The 12,407-nt window shown below is 34.0% G+C and overlaps 1 protein-coding gene across 2 annotated transcripts in view; it reads right to left on the reverse strand.

The window, feature by feature from the left end:
• LOC136030218 (DNA repair nuclease APEX1-like) overlaps window positions 1-12,407 on the reverse strand; it is an 82,609-nt gene that overhangs the window by 49,392 nt on the left and 20,810 nt on the right. For both annotated transcript variants that reach the window (XM_065709042.1, XM_065709035.1), the window contains exon 3: window positions 6,748-6,877. In XM_065709042.1, the coding sequence (XP_065565114.1) occupies window positions 6,748-6,877 (130 nt within the window). The remainder of the gene's footprint in view (window positions 1-6,747; window positions 6,878-12,407) is intronic.

Consider the following 12,407-nt stretch of genomic DNA (forward strand, 5'->3'; position numbering starts at 1 on the left):
GAATAATTGTACCTAACACATTTTGACTGCAGACCCACTATACTTTACCCCCACCCCCCTAATGTGCAAATATGTAGCCCAAATTTATTTCTAAAGTAAAGAAGAAATTAACGAAAAAACCAGTTTGTTCTCGAGTTTTACACAGAACTTAAACTTGAGTGAGTGGCGAATAATACACAAGAACCAAAATTTCTTCCCCTATGGAAAAAAACTCAAATAGAATTCTCAAAATTGGAAAGCCTTATTTTCCACCGGGTGTATTTACTGGGAGGGGGTTATTTATCGCGGAGTAGGGGGTATTTTCCGCAGGGGTATTAACTGGGAGGGGGATTATTTTTTCGCGGGGGGGGGGTATTTTTCGGGGGGGTGTTTTCCTCGGGTGGAGGGGTATTTTCCAGAGGGTATTCACCGCGGAGGGTATTTTCCGGGGGGGGGGGTATTTTCCGGGCGGGTATCTTCCAGGGGGGTAAAGACCGGCCACCCTTTTAGGGGTGTCGCATCAGCCACGATTTTTTAAAATACAATGTTCTAGTGTCCTAATATTGACGAAGAAATAAAAAAGAAAAAGAGAAGACATATCAGTGCTGTCAATGCAAAAAAAGTGAATTTCTTGTTTATCAAAGCGGGATACTGCAACTTTCCTTCGTGGAGTTTTTGACAATGGTGATTACAATACTGCAGTTTTCATACCGATCTGACACCAATGTTATAGGTTCGAATTTTCGTATGTAGATTCGAATTTTGTGTATGTAAGATTTGATTTAATCATTAGGACATATCTAAACTCAGTACCTTAGCAAAAGTATAACACTTCACAAGCTTTGAAAGCTGTAACATCACATTGATGTGGGTTTTCCTGGGGTTTATTTGTTGATAATGCGTTCAATGACGACTCGTTGACTGGTGCTGGATCATCGTCAGTCAAATTTTTTTAAGGATCTTGTAGATCATTCGCTGGCATACAATCTGTGAGATTCTCATTGAAGCAGTTAAAACACTTTTCCAGATTTTTTATTTCGTTAAGGTCGAGATTTTGACTTGGGATAACTTTCTCAGTACAATTTGCACTATAGATTGTGGTAAATAAAAAGAAATACTAATGGATGCATCAAAAGCATCAAAAAGTATGATGAATACTCTTCAACACCAATGTCAAAATTAAGTAAAATCAAATGAATGCCACTCTGTGTTTAGAAATATAGCAAGCTTTTAAAAATGTGATTTAATATCAAAATTTTTGGCTCTACTGGAATACTCTCAGTATTTAAAAGAAAAATTCCAACATTATAACTTTTTATATCTGTCAAACAAATGTTTAACAATTTAATATTTCTCCTTTAAATTCCTTTTTTTTCTCTGAGCACGAGGATACATTCACTTATTTTAACAGTCAAAAATTTCTAATTTACTAAATTCAGATCGGTCTTGTTGATTTTAAGTTGTTTTATGGTAAATTGTTAGGTTAGACGGTTATTCTTACTTTACTAGATTCCAGCTATCGCTGCAACTACAATTATAATGAGAGTAATCGAAATAATAGTTACCATTCCTAATTCAGCTGCTAATGAAAATTTTTTCTCACACGCTATTTAAAAAAATATTTTTTTTAACTTTCAGTTACTATGGGTCGTAGTTTGTTCTTTATTAGGTTCCAGCTATCCCTACAACCATGATACTAGTTAAACTTACATGAAATTTTTTGAAAATTTTCAACCATATTTACACTCAGATAAAAAGCCTATACAATTTTCTTAATTGGAATAGTAAAAGACAAACCACAGGGAATCAAGAAGCAAAGCCAGTCAAATATGGCACAATATCCCAGAGAAGCAACTTTTCAAAAAGTTGCTTCTCTCTTATGTTATATTGCCAATAGTGTTGCATCATCATGCACATGAAAATTTTCTTTAGCATCTCTCAGTTATTATAGGCTAAATTTCGTTAATTACTATAATTGAAATAGCTAAAAATTAAAATTCAAATTTCTCCTTCGTTTACAGTACTAACAACTTTGAATATGAAATCTAATTGTTTGAATTGTTGAAGAAGAAACTTCCAGATCCTACATATCTTTAAAATAAGGAAAAACCGAGGATTAATTCATTATTTTAAGATCTCCATTTGCAGTTATACGGTTTTTGATATTAGCAGGCACCAAACTGCAAAAAAGATAAGTGGGTAAAGAATTACCAAAACATGAACTGAAAATATATGGCATAGAACAGCTTAAGAAGGTGTTTCAACTACTCCTTTGTAGGAGAATTTGTCTATGGGAATCAACAGCTTGTTATTATCTGAATTTTTACTGACAAAAGGCTTTAGCCTTTGTTTCAGTAGCAGCGTTTCCACGTCAGAACGGAAATCTTTAAGTTTTAAGCCAGATTTCACTCGTTCTTGCCGGGCCATCATGAGTCATGACACTTCGCCAGCTACAAAATGTATCAACTGTTTTTTCTTTCCAGCCCTTTATTTTTTTCTCAATTCAATCCCACGCTTCAGTTTTTGCTGTCTGCGCTCTATATCTGTGTTCATACAGCAATCCTAAAATTATGACCTAAATATCTTAATCTTCCTTTCATTGTAACCTTCCAGGACAACAATTAGGTCAAGAAGTATCTCGAGAAAATTAAACTATTGTGCCCTTTCACATTTTCCCCCAAAAAGCAAAAATAAAAAGCTAAATAAACAGAAAAGGATTAAGGTCGATCGAATAAACAATGTAACCCTTCAACAGTCTATTGTTCAAGACTAAATCGTCGAGTAACCTTCTAAGCCAAAAAATACAGTACACGAAACCATATTTGGTAAATTTATAAAAAAAATTTCTACTTTGACAGTTGTTGATATAAGTTTGATTCTTCTAAATAGGCAAATTCTTTATCTTTGCACTTTTTGAAGCTTTTCACATATTACTATATTTTGGCAATTTACTAATTTTGTTTATGTCATTTAAAGAAATTAACTTATTGTGAAATAATACTTTTATTATCATGTTGTTATGATAAAATGCAAGGAAGTTTACAACATAAAACGGGTTTACTATCACATGATAAAAGTAATATACAATTTTTATTCAATACTAGCTGTTGGGGTGGCGCTTCGCGCCCCCCCCAAGCCCCCCCGCGCGCGTAAGTCGTTACGCGCCATTGTAGTTGTGTCCCTATGTCCCACCTGTGAATATAGATAGATATATATATATATATATATATATATATATATATATATATATATATATATATATATATATATATATATATATATATATATATATATATATATGTTTTTAACTACGTAAAACTTGCGAATATACAACATTCTTTGCTGTCCCATTGTCTGTGCATATAAATAGATTGTCAGGTTTACCGACTCTTGAACATGCAACATATAATGGTCCATGGGAAAACAATCCGTATTCAGATCTATACCTCATGATTCTAATGATTGCCCTTGAGCTTTGTTGATGGTGATTGCTAATCGACCATTCCCTGAGTCGCCATGGTCATTTATATATCCCCCTGTGCACCCCGGCGTCCCCTTTGTAGTTATGTCCCTGTGTCCCGGTCGTCATTTCTATTCCCTGTGTCCCGGTCGTCATTTGTGTCCCGGTGTTCCAGTCTGTGATTTCTCTTTGAGTGTCCCGGGCGTCATTTATATTCCTTGTGTCCCGGTGTCCCGGTCGTCATTTATATCCCCCTGTGCCCCCCGGCGTCCCCATTGTAGTTGTGTCCCTGTGTCCCGGTCGTCATTTATAGTCCCTGTGTCCCGGTCGTCATTTGTATCCCGGTGTCCCGGTCTGTATATACATTCGTTTTTTAGTTTTGTTTTTCTCCTTTATTTTTTTCCTTTTTTCTTTTTTTTCTTTTTTAGTTTATTTAGATTTTTAGATTTTTTTTTTTATATTTATTAATATTTTTTTAGTTTTCTTTTTCTCTTATTTTTCAGTTTTTTCCTTTTTTTAGTTTTTTCTTTTTTAGTTTTTAGTTTTTTTTTTGTTTTTTACCTTTTTTTAGTTTTTTTAGTTTTTTTTAGTTTTTTTAGTTTTTTTAGCTTTTTTAGTTTTTTTATTAGTTTTTAGTTTTTTTTAGTTTTTGCCTTTTTTTTAGTTTTTTCAGTTTTTTTTAGTTTTTAGTTTTTTACCTTTTTTTAGTTATTTTTATATATATAGATTATTACATACTTTGTTAATTATCATAATCTCTTAATGACATAAATTTTCGATTCTCAGCATAGTCTTAGGTGAGTTATCTTAGTCAAACAAAATCCATCCACAGGACAAAATGAAAAAAATATATACAAAAAAAACATCCCAAGGGGAATTATAGAAGTGAACGATAATCAATGATAATTAATTATCTTGCTATTAACTTTGTCTTAAAATGGTGGATAGCACTAAATTTAGAGACTTATATAGCCACAATAAGCAAAAAGTGCTAAGACCACAGTAACCTTTTTCACACATAATAATTAACAATAACTAGTAATATAAACAAACATGATAATTGGCTTCTGGAACAAACCTTGAGGAATTAAATATAAAAAAACAAGTTTTTTTTAACAGAAAGTAAGGAGCGATATTAAAACTTAAAACGAACAGAAATTTCTCCGTATATGAAAGGTGCTGTTCTCTTCTCTTTACGCTAAAGTTTGACTCTTTCTCTCATCTCTACTTTTTAAAACAGTAAAAAACTTTAGCGTCAGTTTATACGGAGTAATTTCTGTCCGTTTTAAGTTTTAATATCGCTCCTTACTTTCAGTTAAAAAAAACTTTTTTTTATTTAATTTCTGAATGTTTTTGAATTAATGCATGTTTTGATTTTGGCTCTCCGCACATGAATAATTAAAACAAAATTTACATATTAATTTATTTTTATGGCTAAATGGCTTTCTCATAGTTTTGATTGGACGATTTTGAGAAAAAAGGAGCGAGGGAGTAGGCCTAGTTACCCTCCAATTTTTTTATTATTTAAAAGACAACTAAAACTTTTAATTTTTTTACGAACGTTTTTATCAGTAAAAATATACGTAACTTACGAACGTTTTTATCAGTAAAAATACACGTAACTTACGTTCCCCCCTCGTCAATACCTCGCTCTTTACACTAAAGCTTAAATTTTGTCCCAATTCCTTAAGAACAACCCCTGAATCACAAAGGCCGTAGAATAAATAGTTGAAATTAATAAAATCACTTCAGCGTAAAGAGCGAGGTATTAGGAGAAGGTGAACCCCCTCATATGCGTAATAATTTATGTTCGTTTTAAGTTTTAATGCTGTCTCTTACTTTCAGTTGAAAAAAAGCACTGGGTCGATACGATCACCCCTGGGGAAAAAAAAAACAAAAAAAAAAACAAATAAACACGCATCCGTGATCTGTCTTGTGGCAAAAAAATGCAAAATTCCACATTTCTGTCGATAGGAGCTTGAAACTTATACTACAGGGTTCTCTGATACGCTGAATCTGATGGTATGATTTTCGTTAAGATTCTATGCCTTTTAAGGGGCATCTAAAATAAGGCAAATTTTCTCAGGCTCGTAACTTTTGATGGGTAAGTCTAAACTTAATGAAACTTATATATTTAAAATCAGCATTAAAATGCAATTCTTTTGGTGTAACTATTGTTACAAAATGCCGTTTTTTAGAGTTTTGGTTGCTATTGAGCCGGGTCGCTCCTTACTACAGTTCGTTACCACGAACTGTTTGAAAGAGAGCCTATAGGGCGTTTTGAATTGCGAACTTCTTTAGAAGTTTCAGATGCTTGCATTCTTTGATTGAATCTTTTGCGTTTTAACAAATCTCGAAAAAAACCTATTACCTTTTTATACGTATAATTAGATGCAACCTCCTTACCACTTGAGAATTTAATTTGTGCTGGAAAACCACCAAGAGGGTGCCAGGGTCTTTCATCCTCCCCCAACACCAATGCATATCTCTCCAACAGTATTTATTGCTTTCACTTTTACAGAGTACGCACTAACCTTTGGACAAATTTTGTAGCAATTGAATATGTGCACACAACCAAAAATTTAAAGGATATACTATATTTCTGGAGACGAGATTCAACAACTAAAAAAAGTGCAATTTTAATCTATTTATGTGGATTTTTGCAAATTTTACCAGAGAAGAAACTCCTTTACAGAATCTTTAGAGGAAAAGGGGTTGAAAAAAGAAATGAAAAATGAATATTCCAGTCATATATTAAACGCCCGTCATAAGCAAAAAACAGTAAAATGATTTCTTGCAAATCATACTTTATCTGTTTTATCATGTTCACTTCATCAAGTTTAATCTTTTTTTGGTATTATCGAAGTATTATTATTATTCCGACTGTATGTTAATTTTTACATTCACAGGAAATTGGAAGAGAATACAGGATTGACATTTATGAGATTATGATGTAGGTAGTGGGGCGACTCTATTATTGCTTGATATCTTCATAAGTGAAAATGGACTGAATAAAAAAAAAAAGGACAAGTACTGCATCTCATCTTGGACATGGGTAAACTTTTTATTATTATTATTATTCTAGACGACTCCTTTAGACAATTGTAAGTTAGGCTCTAGGGCGGCCTAGGAGAGTAATTAAGATATTAGATTTATTAATAAAATGAATGTTGCAAATATTTCATTTATCTTGTTCATAAGTGTATGTAGAGAATTTGGACTTTAGAGCAGTGTCTTCTATATAATGCACAACAACAAAATACAATAACGGCACTAAAAACTGCTCGTAATGGAAGTAAAGTACTTACCTAAACACCAATAAGAGGTATATCCAGGTACGTCAGTTATAGATGCGTCAAGCTTGTTAGGAGAAATTTTGATCTCTTGAACACAGAGTATATCTGGCTTTTCAAAATCGAAATATTTCATGCCATCTTTCTGAAGCAGAGAAAAAGCTAGATTATAATTAAGTCAGCAATTTTAAAAAGTTATAACAGTTTTAGTTCCAATATTGGTAGAATAAGCCAGCGTAAGTGACCCATTAACCTCAAGTTGCAAGATTAGCAATCAAATTAAGTGCGTATTTTGTCACATTCAGCAAATACATGATACCTTTCAGATAATATAACCGTCTTTTTCAAAACCTTTGTACCCAGTGGCGTCGTTTGGGGGGGCGGCTTACCCTCCCAATACTTTGGTGAAAAAATTATTAGGTAACTTTAAAACTGGTACTCGTTTTAAGTTTCAACTTCGTTCTTTGCTCTGAGCAGATACGTTTTTATTAATCCATCCTCGTTTTGAATATTATAAAAACGCGAAAAGCATGGGTCCTTTCACTTCTTATGTTCTACATTAACATTTATACAAATATAACGCCTTCGAAACCTTATCACAAAGTTAATAGGTGAGCTTAGTTAATGGCAAAAATGCAAAATGTACTATACTTCCTGTTTCGACGCGTTTCCTCGCGTCTAATTTTTCCCCCTGATTGTTCAGGGTCTTTTACTTCCTAAAATCCATCAGTTCAAGACAAGATTTTCTTGTTTTAAAGCTTACAAAAATGCGTACCAGGAAAAGAGGTACTTATTTTCTCATTTACATTACTAGCAAAACTGTTGGGGGGACGAGGGATATTACCGACTGGCTAGTCATTTTTACCGACTATTTCTTTTATCAATGATTAGCACTATGTCAGTTTCGAATAGAATACTTACGAATAAATCACTGCACGAGTTTGTAAAACCGCTGCATTTACCGACCGAAATTGATATTTCGATACATATAATGGCAGAATTTTCATGCTTTTTATTTAACCAAATGAAAAACTGTGGCAGTACTTCTAAAATCGCCACAGGAGCCCGTAGAACTGTACGTTTACCGACTAAGTTCGAGATTTCTGTAGATAAAATTTCAACATTTTCGTGGTCTTTATTGAACCGAACCAAAAATTTTGTCGGCATTGGAAAAATCGTGTCGCTTCGACCCACGATGTTATCGACTTATTACTTTTTTAACGAGTACCCAAAAGCATTGGAGGAGGGACGGCCCCCCACGTGAGGCCCTGATGAATACACTCTCTACGTCTGCAAATAGGACAGAAATGAAATCATTGAAAAACAAGAAATCATTGGAAAAACAAATTTTTTCATTGAAACACATAAAAAAGAAAATTATAGACTTAATGCTTTTTACAACAATATTCGTACCGTAGCTAGATAGGTCAAATCGGTCGTAGCTTAGTCACAGAAGTAAGTAAGGGAGGTCAGCTTCAGGAGTCTTTTAATTATTTTAATCTTTCACCTCTAATATTTAAACAAAAACTCCGATATAGCTCCAAAATCTCTTATTTGTAACTGAAACCCCCTAATAAGTGCTGACAATGTACTATTCCTTGCATTTTGGAGTCACAGACTAACCTATAAATGTAGAACTGCTTCTACGTACAATACCATGCTAACTTCATTGGACAACACCCTTTTTTGTTATTTCTTCTAATTAAAAAATAACCCAAAGGGCACTTTTTGGGTGCCATGTTGCACTTTATGATTGCCTTATTAAATCAAATCTAAAAAGAGCAATTAATTATCAAACTAGTCAAACAGTTCATGGCCGATCCAGCTCGATAGTAACCGAAACTCCAAAAGAAAGAAGTTTGACACCAATAGATATATCAAAATAATTAGATTTTTATTCTATTTTATAAATATAAAAATTTCAGTGAGTTTAGTTGTACCTATCAAAGGTTACGAGCCTGAGAAAATTTGCCTGAATTTCGGAAAAAAGGGAAAACACAGCTTAAAAGTCATAAAATCTTAACGAAAATAACACCATAAGATCCATCCTATAAGAAAACCCTACACTAGAGGTTTCAAGCTCCCCTCTGCAAAAATGTGAAGTTTTGTATTTTTGCCAGAAGAAAGATCATGGATGCGTGTTTATTTGTTTGTTTTCCTCAGTGATGATCCTAACGACCAAGTGGGCCTAAAGCATCGGTAGAGGGTTCATTATAACGGACATTAAAAGTTCTAGTGTCCTTTTCAAGTGATAAAAATGGAGGGCAACTAGGCCCCATCCCACGCCACTTCTTTCCCAGATTGTTCGATTAAGATTTTGAGATAGCTATTTTGTTCAGCATAGTTTAAAGGCCTAATAACTATGTGTTTGGAGATAAAAAGACCCCCCACAGCCCCCGGGGAAAGTTCTTTAAGCTATAAAATTCACCATTGTTTATAAAATAACTGTTTATCTGCCTAAATAACACTAATTATCTGGTGTTTACCTTTACTTTGACAGTATTCCATCATCACTTCAGGGTCAATGACTTTCTATCTGTTCAGGAATGATTAATTCCACCCGCTGTCGCGTGATGAAAAAAACTTCCCGCTAGGTAGCAGGTTACTAAACAAAATTCCTATTATCGGGTACACTAGCTGAAAAAGTTGCAGACCCCTCAGACACAATGATTTAAACTTTTTTTCTTAGCTCAATGTGTTCGGGATTAAACGGGCTTTCTTTTTTGTCATAAAAAATACTTTATCTTGAACAAATTTCGGAGTTTTTAGCTTTTCTGTTAGAAATGTGTTCACAAAAATCTGTTTTTTGTTTAAAACTGCAGTAAAAAGTGTATTTTTTTTTTATAAACAAAAATCGTATTCGTGTAGCCCCAAGTCTGATCTCAAAAGATCAGAGTACACTGTATTTGACCAATCTTATTTATGAAACAAAAAATAGGATCGTCAAACCCTATTGTTGGCCAAATTTGGTGTTTTTGGCCTATATCTCAGAAACGCCCCAACGGCAAACAAGCGCCCTACGATATTCGTTTTTAGCATGGTGAATTACCTTGGAATCCACCGTTAACATTTTTGTATCTTCCGGCATGATACAGAATCTAGCGCTCTGACTATTAAGCTGAAGGACCAAAAAATGATCATCCCGTCTTGTAGCCCACGTTAAATTGGAAACATACTTACTAGTACTTGATTGGGAAATATTTGGAGAATTTCTTTTAATTTGACCAATCAAATTACTAACAATACTCAAAACATCTTACACTGAACTTTTAACTATACCGGAAACGTACCAAAATCGTCAATAATTTCTCGCTCTGTAGGAAAAAGATAAGGAAAATATCCAATTCTGTCAACTTCAACTGAGAAGGATTCAATTTCTGAACAGCTAGAGGCAACCCAAATTGAATTGTAAAAAACAAAAAAATGAACTGATGGTGAACATTAGCAAGAAAGTGACACAAAAAATAACAGATATGTCTTCACTGAGAGGCAACTGACACTATGGTTAGTAGAGTTTATGATGCAATTATGCTTGAACACAACACTATGTTTGAGCAGATTGATCAGGCTTTAAAGGGTATACGTAACTAAATCAAAAACTTGGAAGAAAGAATAAACAAAAGCGAAATATAGTTTGATGATCTCGATCAGGATGGATTGTTTGACAGTTTGGTGTTCCACGGAGTTAAACAGAAGCCGCGGGTGGACCTCCGAGCAGCGGTACTACATACCTTAAATCAAAACAATGTCCTTGCACGAGATTACTGGGTCCCAAGTCAAATGTGACCAGATTGCAACTTACTAGGCCTGATATAGAATCTTCAACTGGAGTTGCTCCGATTACTGTGAAATTTTCTAGTCGAGATATTGCGAGAGCTGCATACAAAGCCAACTCTCGGTTGGCAACGAGTGATATATTTGTAGCTGAATGTCTCACGAAAAGAAGCAAATATATTCTCAACGCAGCTAAAAATAAGTTTGGCCAGCGAAATGCATGGTCTGACCGTGGTCAAATATTGGTAAAGCCGAGTGAAGGGATTGCAATAAAAAAAAATACAGTGTCTTGCTGAGTGCGTCAAGTATTTATAGTGTTTTGTTTAATCTTGAGTAAATATTTAAGTTATAATTTTATGTTGCAAGTTTTACGTGAAGGTATATGTCATAAATGCATTAGGGACCCATTTTTTCTTAAGAAATTATCCACCTTTTTTCTTTTTTTTACGTGATTCAAATTACCTTTTCTTTTCTTCTTTTTTTTCTATTGTTATGTTGATTAGTTTAGTATTAGGTAGAAAAAAATGTCGATGGTTTACCGCAATGAAATGATTTCTGCTGAATTGAATCGATTAATCCTAGATAACTTCGAAGACCACACTGCCTTTCAATGACGAAAGTAAAACAGTTCTAAATAGGAATGAAACCTTTTTATTGACAGTGAATAGATATAAAATTATTTAACTGGATATTTCGAACACATATACAGTGTTCATCATCAGCAGTAAAATTAATCCTTGAGGAGTATCTGTCAAATGACACTACTTGTGATGATAATCTAGTGACGATTGAATTCAAGCCGTTAAGAGATAATGAATATATCCGGTTTCTTTGTGAATTACGTTCACCGGTAAATTCTTCGATTATGTTCGTGGAATGTTCATGTAACAGCAGGTTGTCATGAATTATTGTAATTACTAGATAATTTTTGGTCTAATTTAGATGTTTTAGGTTTAAGAGCTTGTGAAAATTGTTAAATCTTTAAAATCAAATTCTGCTGGAGTTGATGATTGTCTCTTAGTGCATTCAAAATTGTTGCTGGATATATACTTCCTTGTCTACTTTTTATTATTGATCTGTCACTAGAAACAGGAAAACTTCCAGAGCACCTAAAGACAGCAAAGGTAATACCCCTTCATAAAGGTGGTTGCAAAAAAGAAATCGAAAACTGGAGGCCGATATCTATTCTTCCCTTATTCTCAATTCTACTAGAGAAAGTAATGCACAGTCCGCTTTATACTTTCCTACAAAATAATGAATCATTAAGTGAAACTTAGTTTGGCTTCCGTAAAGGGCATTCTACAACGCATGCTTTGTAACACCTCGTTGGTTCTGTGAAAAATGTATTTGAGAGAGGGGATATACCAATGTATATTTTTATTGATATCCGCAAAGCGTTTGATACTGTGGACTTTAAAGTGTTGATTTAGAGGTTGGAATCACTAGGTATTCATGGAAATTGTTTAGAGTGGTTTAGAAATGTTATGTCTTCGGCGCTTTTGGTAATGTACGGAGTACCTCAAGGATCAGTTCTCGGTCCATTATTATATTTATTGTATGTTGATTCCATGCGTTTTTACCTGAAGGAAGCCTGCATTATATCGCTTGCTGATGACAGTGCTTTGAACTTATTTGGAAAGTCTATGGACGAGTTGGTAAGTAAAGCAAATACTGAGCTGGAAAGACTCGAAGTTTTCATGAATGTAAGCATTCGATGTGTCAATATGAGTAAGACATTTTTGATGACTTACAGTGAGCGGGTTCTCCTGTTGATTTAAATGGACTAATTAGACTGTATGGAAAGCCTGTTCAGTAGGCTGGTAAACTGCGGTACCTAGGATTCATAGAGGATTGTCATCTGTCGTGAAGAAATCATAGTGAAGCAATTTCTGCTAAGATTA

The sequence above is a fragment of the Artemia franciscana genome, chromosome 1 (genome assembly GCF_032884065.1).
Source record: "Artemia franciscana chromosome 1, ASM3288406v1, whole genome shotgun sequence".
In the NCBI taxonomy this organism is placed as follows: domain Eukaryota; kingdom Metazoa; phylum Arthropoda; class Branchiopoda; order Anostraca; family Artemiidae; genus Artemia; species Artemia franciscana.